General features: G+C 34.6%; 1 protein-coding gene across 2 annotated transcripts in view; it reads left to right on the forward strand.

Moving 5' to 3' along the window:
• efl1 (elongation factor like GTPase 1) overlaps positions 1-21,587 on the forward strand; it is a 116,636-nt gene that overhangs the window by 21,988 nt on the left and 73,061 nt on the right. For both annotated transcript variants that reach the window (XM_051900107.1, XM_051900108.1), the window contains exons 13-15: positions 15,189-15,343; positions 16,923-17,089; positions 17,786-17,921. In XM_051900107.1, coding sequence (XP_051756067.1) covers positions 15,189-15,343; positions 16,923-17,089; positions 17,786-17,921 — 458 coding nt within the window. The remainder of the gene's footprint in view (positions 1-15,188; positions 15,344-16,922; positions 17,090-17,785; positions 17,922-21,587) is intronic.

Raw genomic sequence — 21,587 nt, forward strand, 5'->3', positions numbered from 1 at the left:
CGGCACCTTGCTTGCTCTGTGTGTGTACTGTATGTGTGCGAGCACAAGTTTGTGCTGCTGCTTTTTTTATGTTTTGGTTGCCGGACTATGACAATTGATATTCTACTGTAATGTTGCTTGTTTCGATCCTGTCCCTGTTGATGTCCTTTGTGTCTGGTCTCAACTGAAATAAATGTTTTTCAGTTTTCATCCTCCTAAGTAAGGTGACGTGGTGTCAGTGCTGAGGAACAATGCCTGTCGCAGATCCAAGAGCAGACACTAGATGGCGCTCTCGGCTGCGTAAGCCTCCTCGTATGACCTCAGATCTGAGGGCATGAGCTGCTCAGACTCTTTGTTCTGGAGTCAGTGTGTCAGTCAGCCTGCAGACGGGAACAAAAGCAGACGGCCCCCTTTTGGACTGACCCCGGATCAGACATTTTCCATTATTCATCGGGTCGGGTGGAAGTGTACAATGATATTTGGTGCTGTTACAGATAATTCAGTCAAGTGGGTCTTTGTTTCCATCTGTGTCTTTTCAAACATTCCACCCACTTCCATACGTGATTCGTCTGTCCGGTGTTTGCAGCCCTTTTGTTCTCACATTTTGTCTTCCTTCTCACCTTCTGCAGTAGGTGACAGCCTGGAGTAGAGGTGGGCGGTATGACCAAAATCTTATATCATGGTATTATTAATTTTCCCTCAGTATAGTGATAAAAATGCAATGAAAAATAGTTGATAAACAAACAAGCAAAAAACAAGTATTAATGGATAATCCAGTGAATGAAAGGTACTTCATCTCATTTGATTTATTTTCTTTTTTTTAGTTGCAAACATATAAATCTTTTCTAACAATTCTTTACTATCACTTTTTTTTTTTTTTATCAATTTAACTCATCCTTGCTGAATAAAAGTATCAATTTCTTTTAAAAAAATATATACTGACCCCAAACTTTTGAATGGTAGTGTATATTGTTACAAAATATTTCTATTTTAAATAAATGCTGTTCTTTTTTTAACTTTTTATTCATCAATGAATCCTGAAAATGTATCACAGGTTATAAAAATATTAAGCTTTACAACATTGATAATAAATCATCATATTAGAATGATTTCTGAAGGATCATGTGACACTGAAGACTGGAGTAATGATGCTGAAAATTCAGCTTTGATCACAGGAATAAATTACATTTTAAAATATATTAAAATAGAAAACCATTATTTTAAATTGTAAAAATATTTCACAATATTTCTGTTTTTTCTGTATTTTTGATCAAATAAATGCAGCCTTGATGAGCAGAAGAGACTCAAAAACATTAAAAATAGTAATGTTTCCAAACTTTTGACCAGTACTAATATATAAATAGTCATTATTATTAATTTAATATAACAGACAGCTCTTGAAAATAAATATTTTTCATTGTCTCGACTTGTTTAGGACATGTCAAATAACAAATCATTCCTGCCCACTATAGATATATCTGCTGGTTGACACATTTTTACCGTTACATATATATATACTGGTCTGCCGCCCAGCCTGGAATGATTTTGAGGCCTTTGTTCTCACCCTTTGACCTCACCCTCACTCTTTCATGTCGACTGAGTATGCGTGACACTGGACAGCCGAACGAATTATCTGGACTTTAATGGGTGGAGAGACAGTTGCACTTTTAATCATTAGAAGCAGATGGGCTGGGCGAACCCGGACGGCGCTCGGCGGCGCTTCTGTCTCTGAGTGTTGTTTTGATAGAGGGGGCTGTGGAACATGTGTAGACCCTTGCAGGCCGCATGTAGCATCTCATTGGCTGCAGGAGCTCCTGTGTAGCTTTAGCTGACGGATCCGCCGTGCAGCTAATAAAATCCATGCAGTGTTTGTGTAAAGCGGGAAGAGTGATTAGAGACATGCATGTGACTGTCAGAACTTACACGCAAGAAACACTGCTCTGGAACCAGTTGCTTTCTTGGCAAAGTATTGAGATGGGTAACTGTAAGCAGGTTAAACGCTGTAAGTCAACATGCTTCTGCTATGTGATGTATTTCAAAGCACAGCAGGATATTCAGTGGAAAACTTTTATCTTTCAGGAATTGGTTGGATTGTGAAAAATGGGCTTTAAGTGCCAGAATGAGACCAGGTGGTTAGAGATTTATGGTTATAATGCTTACCGAGGGCTGCATTTATTTGATGTAAAATACAGTAAAAACAGTAAAAATTTTAAATATTTTTACAATTTAAAATAACTGCTTTCTATTTGAATATATAGTTAAATGTAATTTATTCTTGTGATCAAAGCTGAATTTTCAGCATCATTCCTCCAGTCTTCAGTGTCACATGATCCTTCAGAAATCATTCTAATATGATGATTTGATGCTCAAGAAACATTTCTGATTATTATCAATGTTGAAAACAGTTGTGCTAATTCATATTTTTGTGGAAACCGTGATACATTTTTTTTTTCATCATTTTTTTGATGAATAGAAACATCAAAAGAACAGCATTTGTTTGAAATAAAACTCTTTTGTAAAACTATGAATGTATGTTCTGTAACTTTTGATCAATTTAATTTGGCCTTTGTTGAATAGAAGTTTAATTCCTTTAAAAAACAGTCTGACTGATGACAAACTGCTGTTCAAAAGTTAAATAACTCTTCTCTTTTTGCCTTCATTTGACAGGTTAATAGAGATGTGACAGGAAAGTAATTAAAGTAATATCGAATAACTATAATTTAATTAATCACTTGCAATACTAAAAATGTGCATAAATAGAGTAAACAGTCAGTTCATGGAGTCAAATCGTGGAAACAGGATTTTCTTGCTTTCTTTTTTTTTTAAATAAAAAAATACACTCTATTATGTAGATGTGACTTTTGTCCACATTGAACTCAATGGAGCAAAGCGTCGAGCTAGTGTTAACCCTAGCTAGGTGTTATGTGCAGGTCAAGCGTGGTAATGTGATGCTCAGAGTTCAGATTATTTCAACTTTGACCCTGTTTCACACTGACCTTTCAAAGTGCAGACGAAGGCAATTTGTATTGTTATCACATAGGCGGTGCCGTGTAAAAATCAATGCAGGACTGAAGGGAAACACGTTAAATCTGTATCATGATATTAAGATAATAATCATAATCATATTATACACATTAGATATTCTATGCAAATTAAAAGTAAAGTTGATTTTTTTTTTTTGTCATAATTATACAATGAATTTTGACTTATGTCATCAACTTTTATCATAATTGAAGCTCTGTGCCATTTAATTCTTTTTCGCAATTGTCATAATTTCTCATTTTATGTCTTAATTATGACATTTTATCTCATATGTACTTATTTCATAATTTCAACTATATTTATGCAATTTAAATGTGAAGTTAATTTTTTTGTCATAGTTATACAAGGAATTTTGACTTATGTCGTAATATCAACTTTTATCAAAATTGAACCTCTATACCATTTTATTCTAAATTGTTTTTGTCGCAATTGTCGCAATTTCTTATTTTTATGTCTTAATTATGACACTTTATCTCATAATATGTACATATGTCATAATTTCAACTTAAGTCATGACTTCATGACATTTTATTCTAAAATGTTTACTTTTTGTGTCAAAATTATGACTTTTTTGTATCTCATAATTATCACTTTTTTGTCATAATTTTGATTTAATATCTCTAGATCAGCGAATCATAACCGAGATATTTTATATACAGAAGTCTTAAAGGTACAGTAGCTAAAAGGGTAACAAATGGTCATGAAAAACTATATATATATATATATATATATATATAAACTTTTGAACATGTTCACGCATACATTTTAACTAGAACTATGTCATTTCTCTTCTCTGCATCATCAAAACAAAAAATATTATACACATATACACATAGATATTCTATGCAAATTAAATGCAAAGTAGATTTTTTTTGTCATAATTATACAACGAATTTTGACTTGTCATAATATCAACTTTTATCATAATTGAAGCTCTGTGCCATTTAATTCTAAAATGTTTTTGTCGCAATTGTCATAATTTCTCATTTTTATACCTTAATTATGACACTTTATCTCATAATATGTACATATGTCATAATTTCAACTTTTGTCATGACTTTATGACATTTTATTCTAAAATGTTTACTTTTTGTGTCATAATTATGACTTTTTTTTATCTCATGATCACTTTTTTGTCATAATTTTCACTTTTTTGTCATAATTATGGCTTTATGACATTTTATTGTAAGATGTTTAGTTCTTGTGTCATAAATTATTACTTTTTTTGTATCATAATTATCACTTTTTTGTCATAATTATGACTTAATATTCTATGTCAGCGAATCATAACAGAGGTAATTTATATACAGAAGTCTTAAAGGTACAGTAGCTAAAACAGGCAGTTTGATTATAAAAGAGTAAATAATGGTCATTAAAAACTAAATTACATTTTTTTTTTATATAAGAAAACTTATTGTTTAGGAGTGTAGAATAGGTTTCCTTTAACTTTTGAACATGTTCACGTATATAACTGTAATTTCTCTTCTCGGCATCATCAAAACATTCTACATATTCTATGCAAGTTAAATGCAAAGTAGAATTTTTTGTCATAATTATACAACTAATTTTGACTTATGTCATAATATCAACTTTTTTTTTCATGATTAAAACTTATTCTAAAATGTATTTCTCACAATTGTGGCCTTATGTCGTAATTTCTACTTTTATATCTTATGCTGTTTTATCTCATAATATGTGCTTATGTCATAATTTCAACTTTTGTCATAAATTCCAGTTTTTATGTCATAATTATGACTTAATATCTCTATGCTGTCAGTGAATCATAACAGAGGTATTTTATATACAGAAGTCTTAAAGGTACAGTAGTTAAAACAGGCAGTTTGATTATAAAAAGGTGAATAATGGTCATGAAATATAAATTACATTTTTTTTTTATCAGGAAACTTGGTTATAAATTGTTTAAGAGTGTAGAATAAGTTTCCTTCAACTTTCGAACATGTTCACTTGTACATTTTAACTGGAACCTTGTAATTTTTCTTCTCTGCACCATCAAAACACCTTTTCCCCTGACTGAAGGAGACAGATAGATTGAACTGTATCGAGCCACGTTTAATTTAGCGTGTTTCAAGCGTCAGTTTCACTCATCGTCATCTTGCCAAACACTTTTGATGCTTAAACACCTTCTACTCCATGTGTTTCGAACGCCGTCTAGCTCGGTGGAGATCAACTCCATTTCCTTTGGGTCTGCTAGAGTAATCGAGGGATGAGCGCGATTTATGAACGGAAAAAGAGTTGGGCCGCGGTAATGTAGTCCTGTTTATTCAGTCTAACATCATACTGTTTCCTTCAATCAAGAATGCTGCGGTTAATATGCCACCGTATTTCGGCCTTGACCGCCAACTCCCTGCGTATCCTCCCTGCTGCAGGCGTTCAGAGAGGAGATGAGCGGCTCCCAGTGGCTCTTCAGCGTGTTTGTGGGTCTTTCTACCTTCATTGTTTGCTTGCATTCACTTTCTGTTGTACTCAGTCACGTCTCACTCTCCTTTACTCCAGACAGACGCTATCTTTGTTTTCTTTTTCTGTTCCCTCTCTCTCATTTTCTCTGTGTCATGTATTTCCCCGAGCTTAAAGCAGTCAGCGTCAGGGTATCCAGGCATAAAGTTTCTTCCTGACCTGAGATGATCTTTTTTCTGTCTCATGTCTGTGGAGTCTCTGTCCTTCACACGCACACACGCACACACGCACACACACACACACACACAAACACAAACACACAGACACAAACACAAACACAGACACAAACACACGGGTGTTTCTTCAACTACGGCCACTCTGTGTCCCAATGGTTGATTTTATTTCAACCTGTTTCTTTTTGTTTATGAAGGTCTTATATATATTTACCCAGGCCTTTGTCATTTGTTTAATCATTTATTTTTGATACTTTTCAGTTGCCTTTTATGTATAGATTTAAGGCTGTCATTCAATGTAATGTTATTAAATTAACTGAATTATAATCAATTAATCATGAATCAGTATTTGCTGTGGCAAATGAGTAAATCATTTATTAGACAAAAATTGGCTCTAGAAGTCAATATTGTTGGTTGCAACTATATATCACTGGATATCAGTTTGTCGCTGAGAAAATCATGCTAAATATCACTCTGTGTGTGTGTATATTTATATATTATGTTTGTGTATATGTGTATATATATATATATATATTATACATACAGTGTCCATACAATTATCCATAAAATTAATCATAATTAATCTATTTGACAGCACAAATATATATATATACAAATTAATTTAATAATTAATTTATATATATATATATATATAAATTATTAAATTAATTTGTTTAAATAATATTTCACACTACATGCAAAATTCCATAATAAACATTTTTTATACACATACGTGCACGCACACATACATTTATATATACGTATTTTTAAGAAAACACACACACATAGATAGATAGATAGATAGATAATGTTTGTTTGTGTGTTTGTATATATATATATATATATATATATATATATATACACACGCACACGTCATCTGTGTGTGTGTGTATGCATATAATATTTGCTTATATATATATATGTATATGTATATATGTGTGTTTGTGTGTGTGTATATATATATATATATATATATATGTATGTATGTGTGCGTATATATATATATATATATATATATATATATATATATATATATATATATATATATATATATATGCACATATATATATATATATATATATATATATATGCACATATAGTCAAACAAAAATTATTCAGACATTTTTGAGATTTTTGCTATATTTTTAAATATATATAGATATAGTACATTTATAAAGATATAGTGTGTGAAGGACACTACAGTTCATTTATGTAAGTGAGGATAGCAAAATAAAGTAAACTGTGACATATTATACCTAAAAATGTTTCATACAGTGGACTAACAGTAAAATTGATACAAATTTGGATCCAAAAATTATTCAGACACTTTGACCTGACCATGTTTTGCTTATGTGTTATCTGACATAATTAAGATTAATTTTTTTCTGACACAGTTTAACTCTGAGATCTTGTCATATTTTATTACCATTTTTTTTTTTTTAACTATAGTGAATAAACTGTATTAATGAATGAAATATTCAAGATGTCTGAATAAATTTTGGTTTGACTGTGTATATATATAGATAGATAGATAGATAGATATAGATATATATATATAGATAAAGATAAAGATACAGAAACAGATAAAGAAACACCCATATATTTGTTTTTCTTGGCTCCGCAAGCATTTCTGCTGCAAATGAAGTGTGGGGGAGGTGCGTCTAGGTCTAGAGGATGACATCATCTTTTGTGACTACAGCTTTTAGCTTGTAAATGAGTTTTCCCTCCATATTTTCTTTCAAAACACCATATCTAAATGTGATCGTCCATAAGCACATTAGCGTAGCGAGGGAGCCTGATACCATCAAACGAATGTAGACAGTCCCACATCAGGTGACCTTTGACCCTTTAGAGTGAACTGATAAAGGGGCATTGAAAACATAAAGAGGCTGAGAAAACGGACGTAAAGCGTTCGTTTAGACCAAGATGCATCTCAGATTTCAGCTTGAAAAGTTACGATGGAAGCAGCTGCTAGCGTTATACCCCGACCCCCATTTCAAAGGCACCGTTTCAGCCTTTACATATCAAAACAGTGTTATTTAAGCAAACCCAGATATCCTGCGCTGGAGGGAGACTTTGGCATAAGCAGCAATCTTTCGTCTTGATTTGATAGAAGCTTCTGTTCAGGTTCGTTTTGTGAGTTTTCGAACTCTGAGCTCATATGAGACATGCCAGGAGGAGTATGGGTATACTTTCAAAAGAACTTTTTTTTTTTAACTCGGTTTGCATGAGGGAATATGATTTTTTTTTTATTTTTTATTTTTTTTATTCTTTTGCGTAGCAATAAGAGATTTTATGTTTTTGTTGTCATGAAGTATTTACTGAAAATCCCTTGTAGCCCAGGACTGGTTGCCCACTGAAGCTAAGCAGGGCTGAGTCTGATTAGTACCTGTATGGGAGACCTGCTGGGAAAACTAGGTTGCTGCTGAAAGAGGTGTTAGTGAGGCCAGCAGGGGGCGTTCACCCTGTGGTCTGTGTGGGTCCTAACGCCCAAGTATAGTGATGGAGACACTATACCGTACTTCGGATGAGATTTTAAACTGAGGTCCTGACTCTCTGTGGTCATAAAAAGTCCCATTGGCCTCGGTTCATCATCATGGCCTCCTAATCATCCCCATATATACTGACTGGCTTCATCACTCAATCTCCTCTCCACCATAAGCTGGTGTGTGGTGGCTGTTCTGTTGCAATATGGCTGCCGTCACATCATCCAGGTGGATGCTGCACATTGGTGGTGGTTGAGGAGATTCCCCCTTTCATATGTAAAGCGCTTTGAGTATCCGGAAAAGCACTATATAAATGTAACAAATTATTATTAATTATTATTATACACTTTAAAAATGCTGAGTTAAAAACAACCCAAGTTGGGTTGAAAATAGACAAACCCAGTGGTTGGGTTAAATGTTTGCCCGACGTGCTGGTTAGTTTTATTTACCTCAACTATTGTTTAAAATTAAAATTAATATATGTCTGGCTTAAAATGAACCCAAAATAGGTTTGAAATTAAAAATCAGACACATAATTACTATAGGCAAGAATAATAATCAGAAGGTGAACATTTATTAATAAGCAATTTAATAGATGTTTATTGTGTAATTGTTATTCATTAAACTTATTAATAAATGTTCATTTATTAAAGATATTAATAAATGTTAATTTCTAACCTACTTTGGGTTCATTTTAAGTGAGCAATACAGTCATTTTAAACAATAGTTGAGTTAAATAAAACTACCCAGCAGGTTGGGCAAACATTTAACCCAACCACTGGGTTAAAACAACCTAATTGCTGGGTTTGTCCATTTTCAACCCAGTGTAGACTGACTTATAGTCTGAATAGAATTCCTATATATGAAGATTTCCAGATTTTTTTATGTTGACCTGTTCCCTGTTGTTTCCAGCCTTGTCCTGCCTTGTCTTATCCAGTCCAGCCAGTCATGTTTTCTCCCACAGGGTAGTTTTTGTTTGTTTTGTTTTATTTTTTGATTAATAAAAAGCCCATATCTGTATTCTTGAGTCCTCGTCTCATCCCTTTACCCAAACCTGACAGCCATTACAGGACAAAAATTACATTTTAAAATATAATAAAATGGAAAACAGTTATTTTAAATTGTAATAATATGTCACAATATAACTGTTTTTACTGTATTTATTAAATACAGCCTTTTTGAGCAAAACATGAAAACTTCTTTCCGACTCCAAACTTTTGAACGTTTAGTAATTTCAAAAATATATTTTGCTCTATTTGAACATTAAAAAATATTCTTTACATTCTTCAGTTCAGATTTGCATCCCACCAGTCACCTCAGTTCACTTCGAGGAATTGAATGGCGTACATTCCTGACATATACTCAGGTCAAGTCTGCTATTTTTTCTCTCCTTTTTTCCAATTGAATGAACTGCATCAGGAAACCTGCAAAGCACAAATGCATTCCTCCACCTTTGGGGTTGCCATAGCAATGATCAATTTGGGTCAGTGTGTGTGTGTGTGTGTGTGGTATGAGGTTTGGCGTGTGGGAGTGTTGTCAGCCACTCTTACACATGCCCCGCGTGGAACGCTAATATGTTGGCTCGCCTGATTGGCTGCTGGTGCTGGGGGCTTTTATTAATGGCACAAGGCAGTCGGTAGGCAGAAAATTGGTTGGGCTGTAATTTCACATGCACAGACATAGATGTTCCAAATACGTTGATGATTATGCAATAAACAGTGTTACTCATCGGAATCGCAAGGTTTCTTTAAAAATAGAAGGTTCTATATAGAATCCTGAAGGGTTCTGTCAGGCACTTCATGGGATCTTATGGATTTAGTTTAATTAATTATTTTTAAATTAATTTGTAATGTTAATGAAATTTTATCAATTAAACACCCCGTAAACACACTATATCACTTGAAAAATTTAAATAATCAGTTAAATATGGAAGTATTATACAATAATTTAAGAAATTTCTCCTTATATAGAACCTTTTTGGCATAAAGCCTTCTTTAAAATTTAGTCAAAAACATTAGGTTTCTATATAGAAGCCCAATGAGTTTATGTAACCTTTCAAATGTTAATGTACAATAGTGTCCAAAAGTGATGTCCAGCCTAGGAAAAATGACATCTTCACACTTTATTTGGTTAAAGATTTTGTCAGAATATTGTGTAGTTGTGCTTGTTTCATTTGTGATAACACAGAAATATGCCAAATTGTGTCATCATAATTTTTTTTGTCATACAAAGAAAATATGAACACATGCAAAAACAAGAGAGGACAACATGAATATTAATATTAATAAATGATTATATTGTATTCAGTGTGTGCTTTTTCCTGTGAGCTTTTTGATTTTCTATGCATTTTTCTACATACATTTTGTCAGATTAATACCTTAACCTTTAGTGTTTTTTTCCCCTTCATATTAAATGTAAAAAAGTAAAATATTTCTTTATATTTTGATCGTTTAATGGAACTTGTAGGTATGTGTACTGTATGTGTACATTATATATAAAAATATTATTTTATTTTTTGCCTTTATGAGACAGAACAGTGGAGATTGGTCAGATTTGAACCTGGCTTTTTTTTGAGTCCATCAGTTATTTATATGTTGCAGACATAAATCTAATTAGTGTAAATGTAGATATCTTAACAATGGTTTCCAATGGAAAACATCTGTAGTTTAACATCTTGCACGCTGAAAACTGATGAAGTGTGTTTTGCGAGTAGATTATGTGTTTTGTGTGTTCAGATTTAGAAACAATTTATATTTCCATTCCTCTATCATCTTTTTTTTCTCCCTTTGAGGGTATTAAAAAACAATCCTGCTTGTGGTTTTTAAAGACTTTGCCGTAAGGTTCTGTACCCATTACTTCATGACCACAGTGGCCGAGCTTGTAAACGAGCTTCATGCTGTTTCCATTATTGCCAATAAGTGACACATTTAGACCTTTGAAAAGGAAAACGTGCTGATTCGGAGAAGGACTGATATAAAGCACTTGAGACACGCAACATGATTGAAGCAGTAATGGAGCGGAAGTCAAAGGGGGGAAACTGGGTAAAAAGTGTAATTAAGACCCAAATCAGTTTATTTATGGTAAAATTCACAATTGTTTTTTTTTTTAAAAAACAATAGTTTTTGAAGTAGAGGACTTGAGGTTTTCCTCTGGACTGTATCCTGTTTTAATGTAATTTATGCACCCCAAACTTGTAATTAATATTTCATCATGACAGTGTTCTCTAAAATCATCATAACTAGATTTGTTTACAGCTCTGAAGTTACAGCCAACACTTTCCATGAATAAGGTATGCTATGTACCATCACTTTTTCCTACCATTAAAGACACAAATCCCATCTGGTATTTAATTCCCTGTAGTAAAAAACAATTTTTAATCATTAACAATCATGTAACATTCTATAAACTGAAAGTAACCACATTTGCACCCTTTCTACAGCATGATGGGATGGTAAATCAAAAATAATTAACCCCTTAAACCTGAAGTGTACCACAACCACTGAATTGAATAACACAAATAAGTATCATTTTAAAGCTTAGAAACTCAGCTTTTTAATGCATCTAACCATTTTTATCCCTCTAAAACGAAGTGTACCACTCTCAAGCGCCACCTAGCTGCAAAAAAAATTATAATAATAATATTTTTCAAAACTACTGCCTTGATCAACACAAAATAGGTGTCATTTGAAAGCTTAGAGTCTGAACTTTGCAATGCCAGTTAGCCAATTTGATTAACTCCTAAGTAGTGCTGAGTTATTTGCTGATAAATAAAAAAAAGTCATAATTTATGAAATATTTTTTTGTACTATTTACTGCAATGTGTCAAAAACATCATACAGCTCAGATAGTCATGTGTCGTATGTCGTTTGAAAGGTCTCACAAAGTAGAATACAAGAAGCATAATTGTTTTGGGCTTTGACTAAACTTGAGCGAGTTTTTGTACATGAAGCCCCGCACATACGGTGCAGCATTTATGTCATGTTTTCGCTCGTAAATTCATGAAACATGCTCCGATTGTGGAAATTTGTGGAGAAACATCATTATTTACGAGAGGCTACTCACTGCAGAGCCATAACCTCCAGCTCCCCCTCTCTGGAGCTCCAGCTCCTTCTCTCTTGACCTACTGTGGGCATGATGGGTGGAGCTGCATCCCCCAACAACACCTTAACCCTACCCATAACCCTATCTCTCCACCCATTAAACAGGTTATGCTCCACCCTTGAGCTCCAGAGAGGTAGAGCTGGAGGTCATTATGCTCTGCAGCGAGCACTACATGTTATTTACAGCAGATTCTTACAATTAAAATGAGTCCAAAATCCATATAATCCATTGCGTCAAACACAAGATATTCCTCTCAGAGTTACGACACATAAAACTCCACAGGCGCACATGTAGCTAAGTAAAATCAAATGTAGCTTTCATGTGACATTTTTTGCTCGTAACTTCATGAAACATGCTCCGATATCGGAAAATGGCACATCATTACTTACAGTGGATGCTCCCGATTGAAATGAGTCCAAAATCATAATACATAAAAAAAACAAAAAACATAATCCACTGTGTCGATCACAAGATATTCCTCATGGAGGACAAACAATTTTAAAAATGCCTTCTCGGTGGCAAGGACTAAACAAAAAGGCTACCTTGATTCTAAATGCTGTAACTTTTGATTACTATCGCCACAAAATTTGAACTTCACCAAAAAGAATTTTCCTCCTACCTTATTTCCTTCCTGAGTTATTGCATGTCAAATAAGAAAGATATGTAAAATTATAATATCTTATCATTACTCACCCTCAAGTTGTTCCAAACCTGTATGAGTTTTTCTTTTTTCTTTTCTTTTATTTTATTTTAGAAAATAACACATTCTCACAAAATAAATATAAAATAAAATAACTCGTATAATATTTGTGACCCTGGACCACAAAACCAGTCATAAGGGTCATTTTTTTTAACTTTCCATTGAATGGTTTGTTAGGATAGGACAATATTTGGCCGAGATACAACTATTTGAAAATCTGGAATCTGAGGGTACAAAAAAATCTAAATATTGAGAAAATCGCCTTTAAAGTTGTCCAAATGAAGTCCTTAGTAATGCATATTACTTACAAAAATAAATTTTTGTTATATTTACGGTAGGAAATTTACAAATTATCTTCATGGAACATGATCTTAACTTATATCCTAATGATTTTTGGCATAAAAGAAAAATCGATAATTTTGACCCATACAATGTATTGTTGGCTATTGTTACAAATATACCCGTGCGACTTATGACTGGTTTTGTGGTCCAGGGTTACATTTAGTTTGACGATCAGTGTTTACTGTATTTACAGTTTCAGACACCCTCAAATGCTGTATGGGAAGGAATGAACTGTCCGAATCATTGATTCTAAAGAATCATAACTCTGTTGAGTCATACCACACGCATCGCTTCGGTCAATTCTGAGCTGAAACTTTTGTTACCAGTTACAGCTTGTTTGGCAGGTGTTTTGCAGAGTCATAAAAAGTAAACTTGATGAACTCCACATTCAATCATTTCACTGGTAATATCTTCCAACCAATTACAGAAAGTATGCCGTGTAACAGCATAGGATCTATATTTAGATGTAAAGCGAAATAAGTCACAGTTGTTGGCTGTTAGGTTCCTCTCAGCGATTTGTTTATAGTCTGTAACAATGGTTCATCTGTCATCTCCTCAGATGAAGCCATCACTCTGCATTAGATGGGTCCTTAATATATGTGGCAGCAATTTGGAGGCAAACATGGTTTAAATCTTCTCTTGGATCTGCTGCTTAGGAGCATAAAAGTGCATTATTAGTGCTTGATGTTGGCTAGTTTCAAGCTATGGTAACTCTTTGGTACATTTCTGGTTTGTTGAGAACTGAGCCAGTTTGACTTTGAGCAGTTAGAGATTTATATCTCCAAGTCGAACAATTGTAAGAGTTCGGTGTTCTATTTAAGCTTGTCTGCAGCTCCTTTTTGTTCTTGTAATGGAATGTCGGCCTCTTTTTGAAATCGAAATATTGAATCTGTTCACTTATCTTTGCTTTTGAAATTGAATGTCTGCGATAATAGCTGGTGCAAAAAACTGCTCGTCTTGGCTTTTTTCAGTAATTTAAGATTTTACGTTACATATACTGGTCAAAAATAACTTTTAAAATCATTTATTTTGCATGTTAAATGAACACTCTAAAAAATACTGGGTTGTAAATGGACAAACCCAGCGATTGGTTTGTTTTAACCCAGTGGTTGGGTTAAATGTTTGACCAGCATGCTGGGCAGTTTTATTTAACCCAAATATTGTTTAAAAATGACTATATGGCTGGTGTAAAATGAACCCAAAATAGGTTGGAAATTAAAAATCAGGCTCATAATTACTAGAGGCAACAATAATCATCAAAAGGTGAACATTTATTAGTAAGCAATTTAATAAATGTTTGTTTAATTATTATTCATTAAACATATTAATAAATGTTAATTTTCAACATACTTTGGGTTCATTTTAAGCAAGTAATGCAGTCATTTTTAAACAATAGTTGAGTTAACTAAAACTACCCAGCAGGTCGAGCAAACATTTAACCCAATCGCTGGGTTTGTCCATTTTCAACCCAATTTGGGTTGTTTTTAACCCAGCATTTTTTAGAGTGAATTATTTAATTTTATTTGACACTAAATACAGGCTAAAACATTGTATGTTGTGAATGCTGATAACTGCATTATCAGTATATTTGGCATTGGAATAATAATGTGCTGTAAAGTGAAATAAAAGTTGTGCAGTGATCTGATTTCTGAGTTTAAGAAATGGCATACTTGTAATTAATGAGAATTAATCATTCTCCAATTAGCACACAGTACTCTAGATGAGCATATCACACATTTGCATTTGAGAGGTTGACCAGTTTATTAAGAAACAGGTGACCTGTGCACAGAAAACACTGTAGCCCACTGTCCAGCTGTGTTCTTGCCAAGTGCTCAGGTTTCTGTGGTTCATAACCGTGCATTATGATTTGTGATGTTTTCGTACCTTCAGGCCGTTGACTCAGGAGGAGATCGCCCAGAGAAGAGAACTGGCCAGGCAGCGGCACGCCGAGAGACAAGCTGCCAATCAGAGTGCAGATAGCCCCGGGTCAGCTGATGCTGGAGGTACTTCGACCCCAGCAGCCCCGGCCACCGGTAGCGTCACAGGCAAGAACTGCATCTGTTTAATGATGTGTGTGTGACAGTGAATGAGTAAAAGAGGCGTAAAATTATCATGGTATGTTCATTTATTTGACTGTACCTGGGGACATCATTTAAATTATGACCTTTTACAATGTTTTTATATATTAGGGTCTACTAGAATAAGTTTTCGTGTTTGAATGTTCAAAAACATTATTTTGCACATACTTTACTTTGTTGCAGCTCCACTCTTTCCAGTCTGTCAGTAACGCTCTGTTTAGTTCCTGTCTCTATGAAGCCCCTGCTTCATTGTGCTCTGATTGATTCGCTGGAGCAGTGTGTTGTGATTGGTCAATCGCTTCAAGTGTGTTTGGGAAATGTCCCGCCCCTTTCCATAACCACAAGTTTCAACAAACTACTAACTAGCTCAATTCGGCCTCAATCCTTTTTTATCTTGCAAATGCCTTGGGTGGGAATTATTTAAAGGGGTGGTTGATTATGATTTCACTTTTTTAAGTTTTTTAAGTTTTAGTTAGTGTGTAATGTTGCTGTTTGAGCATAAACAACATCTGCAAAGTTACGACGCTCAAAGTTCAATGTAAAGGGAGATATTTTCTTTTAAAAAATTCTGTTTAAGGACTACAACAAACGGCTGGTAGGGACTACCACGAGCTTCTTCCTGGGTTAGTGACATCACAAACCCCAAAATTTACATAAACTCCACCCCCGAGAACACGCAACATGTTGGGCTGCTTTAGAGAAGAGGAAGAGTTGTTGTAGTAGAGTGTTGTTACCATGCCGTCATTTTACGCCGGACTGCTTCACAAACGAGGGTCAATTCAACGCTGGATTTGCACAAAAGATTAACATGACGGCACATGCTAGTCGATGAGTTGAATCAACTCCACAGCAACTACATAAATTTATCCACTAACCATTCAGAAACGTCCAGTTTCATTCTGAAAGTTGTAACTTCTTCCTGAGTCTCTCCATCAGTGTCGACTCCGGTTTGAACAATGTAAGGCCTGAACACAGTTACTGACAATCCTCATTTTGGCTGCGTGAGATTCTCCAGCTTTGTTGTTGTTGAGCAACCGAAGCGTGAGCTGCTAAAGCTCCGCCCTCTTCTGGAAAGGGGGCGGGGAGCAGCAGCTCATTTGCATTTAAATGGAAACACACAAAAACGGTGTGTTTTTGCTCACACCCAAATAGGGTCAAATTTGACAAGCTATAATAAATGATCTGTGGGGTATTTTGAGCTGAAACTTCACAGACACATTCTGGAGACACCAGAGGCTTATTACATCTTGTGAAAGGGGCATTATAGATCCCCTTTAAATTAGGAATATTGTGACGTATCCGTTCCCGGAAGAGAACTCAAGACTACAATGAGGCGTTTCAGGGAGTTCAGAAACAGTGACACTAATATCGAGAAGAACTCCCGCTGGAGGCAAATTTTGTGCTTTGTAACTTTGCAGACCTTTTTGCATGCTCAAACAGCAACATTACACACTAAAGATGAAAATGTAAAAAGGCATAATAGAATCTTGTATATTTACTCTGAATTATTCATCAGCTTTATTTTGTATGGTTGTATGGTCTGCAGATGCTCTGTGTGTGCAGACAGAGGCTCTTTCGGTCAGAACTGCATCGGAGGAGGATAACAAAGAGCATTTTGTGGCCTTTGCACGAGTCTACAGCGGTGTCGTCAGAAAAGGCCAAAAGGTGTTTGTGCTCGGACCCAAATACGATCCGTCACTGGCTCTCAGAGTGGTGAGCAGCTGTTTGTCTGTCTTAATAACTGCAGACGGTTTCCTTATCCAAGAATTAATGCAATTCATAACATAATCATCACACAATTAATAATCCTTAACCCTGGTGAACTTGAACTCGGGTAAATGAACTGACTCGTTCGGGTTCATATCCAATTAATTTCCTCATGTTTGAGCTGTCCGGAGCTAATTATTACATTATTACCGAGAAACTATTATAAGACTCATACAACTGAGACATTCATTGAAGAATCAGAGACGAATTTGCATAAAACTCCTCCGTCATCAGCCATTGAGAACGTTTTCAAATTAAGAGTGGAAGCATCCACTTAAACAAAGGTGATTCAGGGCTGCAAGGTTTGATAAAAAAAAAAATTGCAATGATTTTGACACTTATTAATATTTGAACTGAAAAAAAAAAAAGATAGATAGATAGATAGATAGATAGATAGATGGATCATGTTTAATGTTAGTGGCAACAATCAATTGTGACTAATTACAGAAAAATGTGCACTTAACTTATTTTTTAATAGATTGACAGTAATTAATTAATTGTACATTTTTCTGTAATTAATCATTTTCCTGTAATTAATTGTAATGTTTTGCAATTCACTGTTCCCTATTTATCACGTATGCAGTCTGGTAATATGAGTCCTAATGCTGATGTGGGATTTTTGTTGATCATTTTCTCCTTCAGCTTCCTGAGGGTTGTTCAGTAGCTGATGTCTTACCCAGCGTCCCCCACATGGCCTGCTGTACCGTGGACAGCCTCTACCTGCTGATGGGCCGCGAGCTGGAAGAACTGGATGAAGTTCCCTCAGGAAATGTTCTCGGTAGGTCATCTGTTTCCGTCCGTGTTCCTCTTCACGGGTTCCAGATGGATTTGTTTTTTTTGAATTCTGCTTTTGGTTTATAGTACAGTTTCAGAGTGACTTTCACCTTTGATCTTACTTCTCGAAGACAAAACTCTATTTCTGCTTATGTTTTGTTTGATATATGGCTTTTCATGGTTGAATTCTGCTGCAGTGAGGCCAAAATGCAGTTACATAGCAATGTCATGAGATTAGATTTCAAACCTAAAATAATGCCATTTTATTTATTTGTTTATTTATTTTTTTTATATGTACTATAATAATGAAATTATAGTAAGATAGGCCCATAGGATTTCCCTTATTTGAATGACAAAAAAGCGATTGAAATTTTAAGTGCACAATTATTGTGATTATGTAAAATAACTGCGATTAGATCAGACCGTTAATCAATAATCACAACAGACCTTTGTGCAGTGTACAGTTCGTCTTACAGATGTTGCCAAATCTAGTGATTTTTTTTTTTTTTTTTGTTCCCTCAAAAACTTTCATCATAGCGACATGGTGCTTTGCAAATACTACAACTCTCAAAGTTGTGTAAAGCCAGACAATAAGATTGGAGCTTGAGATTTTCTCTGTGAGTACATGGGTCTTTTATATAGTGAGTTTTACAGAAGGTCTTTTTTTCACAGGGTCATTCTGTTTGGAGTATCCTAGGGTAAAGTGTCTTGTTCAAGGGCACAATACTGGTGTGTAATTGTTTGCTTCTGCACGACTGAACTAGCAACCTTCTTGTCAATAGCCCTGAACTAAAAATATATAAATAAATATTCAACTTTTAAAAAAACGAAAAAACAGACAAGAACCTGCTTTTCTCAGTAGTCTTGCAAATGCCACAACTTGTCACAGATGTCATTTTCTGTGTACAGACACAAACCCATTTGGGCTCCGTTTCAAAACCTTTTGTCATCTAAGAAATTCATCTAAGATGATTGACAAAGCCAGAAGGAAAAAGTATATTAAAATATGCTAATAATTCAATCAAAAAAAAAAAAAAAAAGTTCTAATATAGTCTAAATTAAATAGAGTATGTTGTCTATGTTTATGTGCGGTTTAATCCATGTCAAAGTATTATTGAACTTTGTATCAGCCAGGGAATAAAAATAGTTACTTTTATCTGACAATTCTGTTTTTTTTTGTTTTTTTTTCACATTTGCAAGTTTATATCCCATAATTCTGACTCCATAACTTGCAATTGCGGACTGTGAGAAAAAAAAAACACAATGACTTTTTTTTTTATTCTGTGGCAGAAATAAGTTTCCATATGGTGTTGCTGTCTTTTTATATATATATATATATATATATATATATATACATTTTGTAAGTGAGGATAGCAAAATAAAGTAAACTGTGACATATTATACCCAAAAATTCTCCATACAGTGGACTACCAGTAAAACTGATACAAATTTGGAACCAAAAATTATTCAGACACTTTGACCTGACCATGTTTTGCTTATGTGTTATCTGATATAATTAAGATTAATTTTTTCCTACATAGTTTAACTCTGAGATCTTGTCATATTTTATTACCATTTTTTTTTAAACTATAGTGAATAAACTGTATTAATGAATGAAATGTTCAAGATGTCTGAATACATTTTGGTTTGACTATATATACACTATATTGCTAAAAGTTTTGGGACGCCTGCCTTTACATGCACATGAACTTTAATGACATCCCATTCTTAATCCGTAGGGTTTAATATGGAGTTGGCCCACCCTTTGCAGCTATAACAGCCTCAACTCTTCTGGGAAGTCTTTCCACAAGGTTTAGGACTGTGTTTATGGGAATTTTTGACCATTCTTCTAGAAGCGCATTTGTGAGGTCAGGCAGTGATGTTGGCGAGAAGGCCTGGCTCACAGTCTCCGCTCTAATTCATCCCAAAGGTGTTCTGTCGGGTTGAGGTCAGGACTCTGTGCAGGCCAGTCAAGTTCCTCCACACCAAACTCGCTCATCCATGTCTTTATGGACCTTGCTTTGTGCACTGGTGCGCAGTCATGTTGGAACAGGAAGGGGCCATCCCCAAACTGTTCCCACAAAGTTGGGAGCATGAAATTGTCCAAAATGTCTTGGAATGCTGAAGCATTAAGAGTTCCTTTCACTGGAACTAAGGGTCAAGCCCAACCCCCGAAAAACAACCCCACACCATAATCCCCCCTCCACCAAACTTTACACTTGGCACAATGCAGTCAGGCAAGTACCGTTCTCCTGGCACACGAAGTTTGGAGGTCTGTAGCTATTGACTCTGCAGAAAGTTGGCGACTTCTGCCCACTGTGAGCTTCAGCATGCGCTGACCCCGCTCTGTGATTTTACGTGGCCTACCACTTTGTGGCTGAGTTGCTGTTGTTCCCAATCTTCCACTTTGTTATGATACCACTAACAGTTGAACGTGGAATATTTAGTAGTGAGGAAATTTCACAAATGGACTTATTGCACAGGTGGCAACCTATCACGGTACCACGCTTGAATTCACTGAGCTCCTGAGAGCGACTCATTCTTTCACAAATGATTGTAGAAGCAGTCTGTATGCCTAGTGCTTGATTTTATACACCTGTGGCCATGGAAGTGATTGGAACACCTGAATTCAATGATTTGGAGGGGTGTCCCAGTAATTGTGGATATATATATATATATATATATATATATATATATATAATAATATTATTATTATTATTATTACTATTATTGCACCTTAAAATAATGGTTTAAAATATAATTTATTCCTTTGATTATTACTTTGCTTAATATTTTTGAGGAAAGCATTTATTTGAAAAATAAATTTTTTGGTAACACTTTACAATAAGGTTTCATTAGCTAAGAATTAACAATAATTCAACAGCATTTATTAATCTTAGTTCATGTATTGTATTTGTAAACAGTTTATGCACTGTGAACTAACATGAACAACGAACAGCTGGATTTTTATTAATATGAACAAAGATTAATAAATATTGTAATAAATGTATTGCTCATTTTTAGTTAATGTTAGTTAATACATTACTGTTAACAAATAAGAGCTTTTGTCAAGTGTTACAGATTATTATTATTTTTTTTTGTGACAGCAAAAGTCTTTACTGACACTTTTGGTAAATTTAATGCATCCTTTAAAAAAAAAACTTTTGAATGCTAGTGTGCATATAGAGCATTCAAAATAAGTACCTTAAAAGGTTCCATTTTGGTCAGTCAGCTGCTTCAGAAGTCAGTTGCCTACAGTGTATAGACAGGAAGGAACAGAGCTTAAATGTGGCTCCATAAACAACCAGTGATGCTTGATTCTATCAAGAGAAGAAAATTATTCTGGCGGTAGTTTTGACTTATAGGAGTTTGTTGCCCTGGCAACATGGGTTGAATTGAGACATTTTGGCAGATATTTTTCATCATCTCTGTTTTGTCTGTGTTTACAGTCACAAATGTTTCAACACCAAATATGCATCAAAGTAGGACTAAAAATATCCCGAAGGCTTTAGCTCAAAATACTGAAGTTCAAAATGACGGCGTGGTTCAACAATTCCTGACCCCCCCCTCATTCTCATAAGTTGCCTTCAGCCTCAACAAACACAAATGATTACACACGGCTACGGCTTTCTTCAGAGTGCTGTTGAACTCTTCACACAGGCAGCTTGTG

This window comes from Ctenopharyngodon idella, chromosome 7 (assembly GCF_019924925.1).
Source record: "Ctenopharyngodon idella isolate HZGC_01 chromosome 7, HZGC01, whole genome shotgun sequence".
Classification (NCBI taxonomy): Eukaryota; Metazoa; Chordata; class Actinopteri; order Cypriniformes; family Xenocyprididae; genus Ctenopharyngodon; species Ctenopharyngodon idella.